This window comes from Gadus morhua, chromosome 10 (genome assembly GCF_902167405.1).
Source record: "Gadus morhua chromosome 10, gadMor3.0, whole genome shotgun sequence".
In the NCBI taxonomy this organism is placed as follows: domain Eukaryota; kingdom Metazoa; phylum Chordata; class Actinopteri; order Gadiformes; family Gadidae; genus Gadus; species Gadus morhua.
The window spans coordinates 11430712-11433938 of NC_044057.1; the positions used below are offsets into that span (position 1 = coordinate 11430712).

General features: G+C 48.9%; 1 protein-coding gene across 1 annotated transcript in view; it reads left to right on the forward strand.

Annotated features, from left to right (window-relative positions):
- Positions 1–582: 582 nt before the first annotated feature.
- Positions 583–3227, forward strand: part of LOC115552626 (phospholipase A and acyltransferase 4-like) — a 2869-nt gene continuing 224 nt past the window's right edge. Inside the window, exons 1-3 of the mRNA XM_030368884.1 lie at positions 583–1354; positions 1825–1951; positions 3040–3227. The exon at positions 3040–3227 is cut by the window's right edge and continues 224 nt beyond it. Of these exons, the coding sequence (XP_030224744.1) occupies positions 1325–1354; positions 1825–1951; positions 3040–3227 (345 nt within the window). The 5' untranslated portion in view covers positions 583–1324. The remainder of the gene's footprint in view (positions 1355–1824; positions 1952–3039) is intronic.

The window sequence follows — 3227 nt, forward strand, 5'->3', positions numbered from 1 at the left end:
AGCACTGAACATTTTGTAATCCCCGACCACCAACAGCGTGGGCCTCAATTACGTCCGCGTGCGGCGTACCTCAACAACGTCCGCATTTCGCAGATATATTCGGGCGCCGGCGGACGTTCTGCTCCCAATAAACAGCTTTTCTTCAGCTATTTAAAGGACAATGAGGCCGACACTTAAAAGGCTGCGCCTATACTCATAGAATCTGGAGTTACAATACGTAACTATCGTTTCAGCCATTTACTGCAAAATTCAGAATTGAATGAGAGGAGGGCTGAGGGCTGTCAATCAAATATCGCGCTTCAGAAACGGCCAATCATAGGAAAGCCCGCCCTGCCTTGGTTCCCTCCCCCATAGTGCCAAAATTAAATTTGAGCGAGAGCGTAAAAACATCTTTCGCGAGAGGTTTTGCGCGCACTGAGGTAATTTGCGCGCGCGAGAGGCTGTTTTGCGCGTGCTGTGGTAATTTGCGCGCGAGAGGCTGTTTTGCGCGCGCAGAGATCATTTGCGCGCTCGCAGTTAATATCTACGCGTGTGGAATAATATAATAAGCCCGAATGCATCTTTTATCATGTTAGTGAATTATGGCACTAATGTGTCGCCATATTTTCCTTGTTGCTTTTGCGTTGCCGAGCGCCTCGCGTTTACCCGCACCATGCAACTTGAACCCACCAAGTTTTTTCCTCCATCGTCCAATCAGAAGCGTTTAGAGACGGCCTTCTGTGGTTGTGACGACAACAAGTGTAAACAACATGTAGGAGAAACCCGAATGCAAGTGCCCTCTACAATTTTCAACTAAATAACAATTACATTGTGATATAAGACGAGGCATGAGGGTTGTGCATTTTGCTAAGGAGGCAGAGCGGGTTGACGGGTTGCTAGTTTGATCCCCGGCGTCGAGGTGTCCCTGAGGACATCTCGACACCTCTCCCTGACTGCTCCCGACGAGCCCGGCTGCCCCCTTGCATGGCTGCCTCCGCCATCGGTGTGTGAATGTGTGCATGAATAGGTGAATTTTAGGCAGTATTGTAATGCGTTTTGAGTGGCCACTGGTTAGAAAGCGCTGTATAAATGCAGTCCATTTACCATTAACCATTTATGGGGAACCAGTGAAGTTGACTGTTGGATTGACGCGGTCACCGGAGCTGTTTTGCATGAGCATTGCCCATTATCTTATTGACTCTGCACGTCCATAAAGCCGCCTGGACAGGAGTTCACCCCTTCTTCTAAACAGATAAGGCCATTTCCTGGTCACCAAGCCGGTATACGGCCCCCCGGCTGTGGACACATTGTGAAGCGCTGAGCGGTGTCTTCTCTGAGCTCTGTCATGGAAGAGGATCCAGCCGGGACCAGAGAGGTAAAGGAACCGGTTTTTTTATCACGTTGCTAACATCCACAGCACAGCAAAGAAGATCTGATGTCACACTTACTCGGTGAGGTGTGTCTTCAAACAGGCGGATTCCCCTGTTCTCTTTCACACGTTTTGTAGTAGTATCTTTAAAAAATATTTTTCATTTTTCTTTTGAATTGTGTTATTTATTTATCGATGCTCCTGTCGAGCTGGCTGTCGCCTTGCTTGGTTGACTCCGCCGTTGTTGTGTGAATGTGTGCATGAATGGGTGAATGTCAGGCAGTATTGTAAAGCACTTTGAGTGGCCACTGGTTAGAAAAGCGCAGTATAAATGCTTCTCATTTTCTCAGGGGTGCTAACCCTCGCATAAAACCACAGCCTCCCATAATAAGCAGCTTTAAAGTACCCTAAATGTAAATGTAACATACCGATAAGGAAGGAGGGGACGTAAGGGGAACCTCTGCTCTGTGTACCAGTGTGAGGGCCAAACCAGGCCCGGGGGCCAGCCAAGGCCGGGGGACCTGGTGGAGATCTTCCGGCCGGGGTACCAGCACTGGGCCGTGTACGTCGGTGGGGGGGACGTCGTCCACATGACCACCAGCCGTGAGTTGAACACTGAGCACTGCTTCTATGCATGTTATGACATTAGTGACTTCATATCGGTGTCATTAAGGAGCAGGTAGGGGTTAGGAGGGAGTTATGCATGCAATGGATAGTCGACAGTATGCATTGGTACTCCAGTGCCTTAGGGGGCGCTCTACGTCACCTTTCAGTGCAGTGTAACTTGTAACGTTGTTCTGGTGCTCGTGATTCAGAGTTAAAAAGGATATCAACGTCTTGACCTGCGTTCTTGTGCCACTCTGTCAGTAACACCTTATCCTTATCTTACATAGCCAACATAATAGAGGGGTTCTCGCCCCAGGATGCCGGCAGGTAAACAGCAGACATTGGGGATCTAACCCAGTATCTCTCAGCTGGTATCAGACAACCCCTTGTCCTTCCTCTTCCTGTCTCTGCTCAGACGCTAAACCTGGGCTCAGCGGCCAAGCCTGGTATTGCAGCTGTTTAAGCAGGCTGTGGACGGGTCCCTCGATTCAAGGGACTCAGAAGTAGATATCTCCGTTCACTCCAATAAAAGTGGGGAACAGGAATGTGCCTCCGCAAAAAATGTCTGGATATAAATCAAAGCCTCATAATTATCTTTATACCATGTAATAATACAATGTAAGTTTTCTCTTTCTAAACGCCCCCTCAAGCGTTTTATTAGCCGTTTTATGTTATTATTTTTTGCAGGAGAAGGAGGGGTGGGCAGCTGAAAGGCGTCGTAGTGAAACAAATGTTGTTTCGGCCCGCCATCCGAGAGGGCTCAGTGCACGGCTCCTTTAACTTCTCGTGTCCGAGGTTTTTCCTTTTACTTAACATGAATGACGTTGATGGTTTTCAGGCACTGTGTTGACTTATCACTTAAAGTCGCCGACGGATATGTTGACAGACCTCTCGATTATGAAGCTAAAATGCTAACAATGCTAGACAAAGAGAATATTTCTGCATCTGGCACGTCATGCACCAGGGCGTGGCTGGCTCCCATGATGCGGAAGCAAATCTCTCCTTGATGTTGCTCTGCGCCATTGAGCAGTTTTTGTAGGAATGAATGGGCACCATTTTTTACTCCACTGTCCTTTCTTTAATAGGTCCATGCTGTGTGTGTGACAAGGCGGTCATAAAGAAACACAAGTTGAGCAGGGTGATTGGCATCTCCCGCTGGCGAATCAACAACGCGCTGGACAGGAAGTGCGCGCCGCGCGCCGCGGGCGTCATCGTGGAGGAGGCGCTGACCCTGGTGGGCACCCAGGAGGACTACAGCATAGTTTGGAGGAAC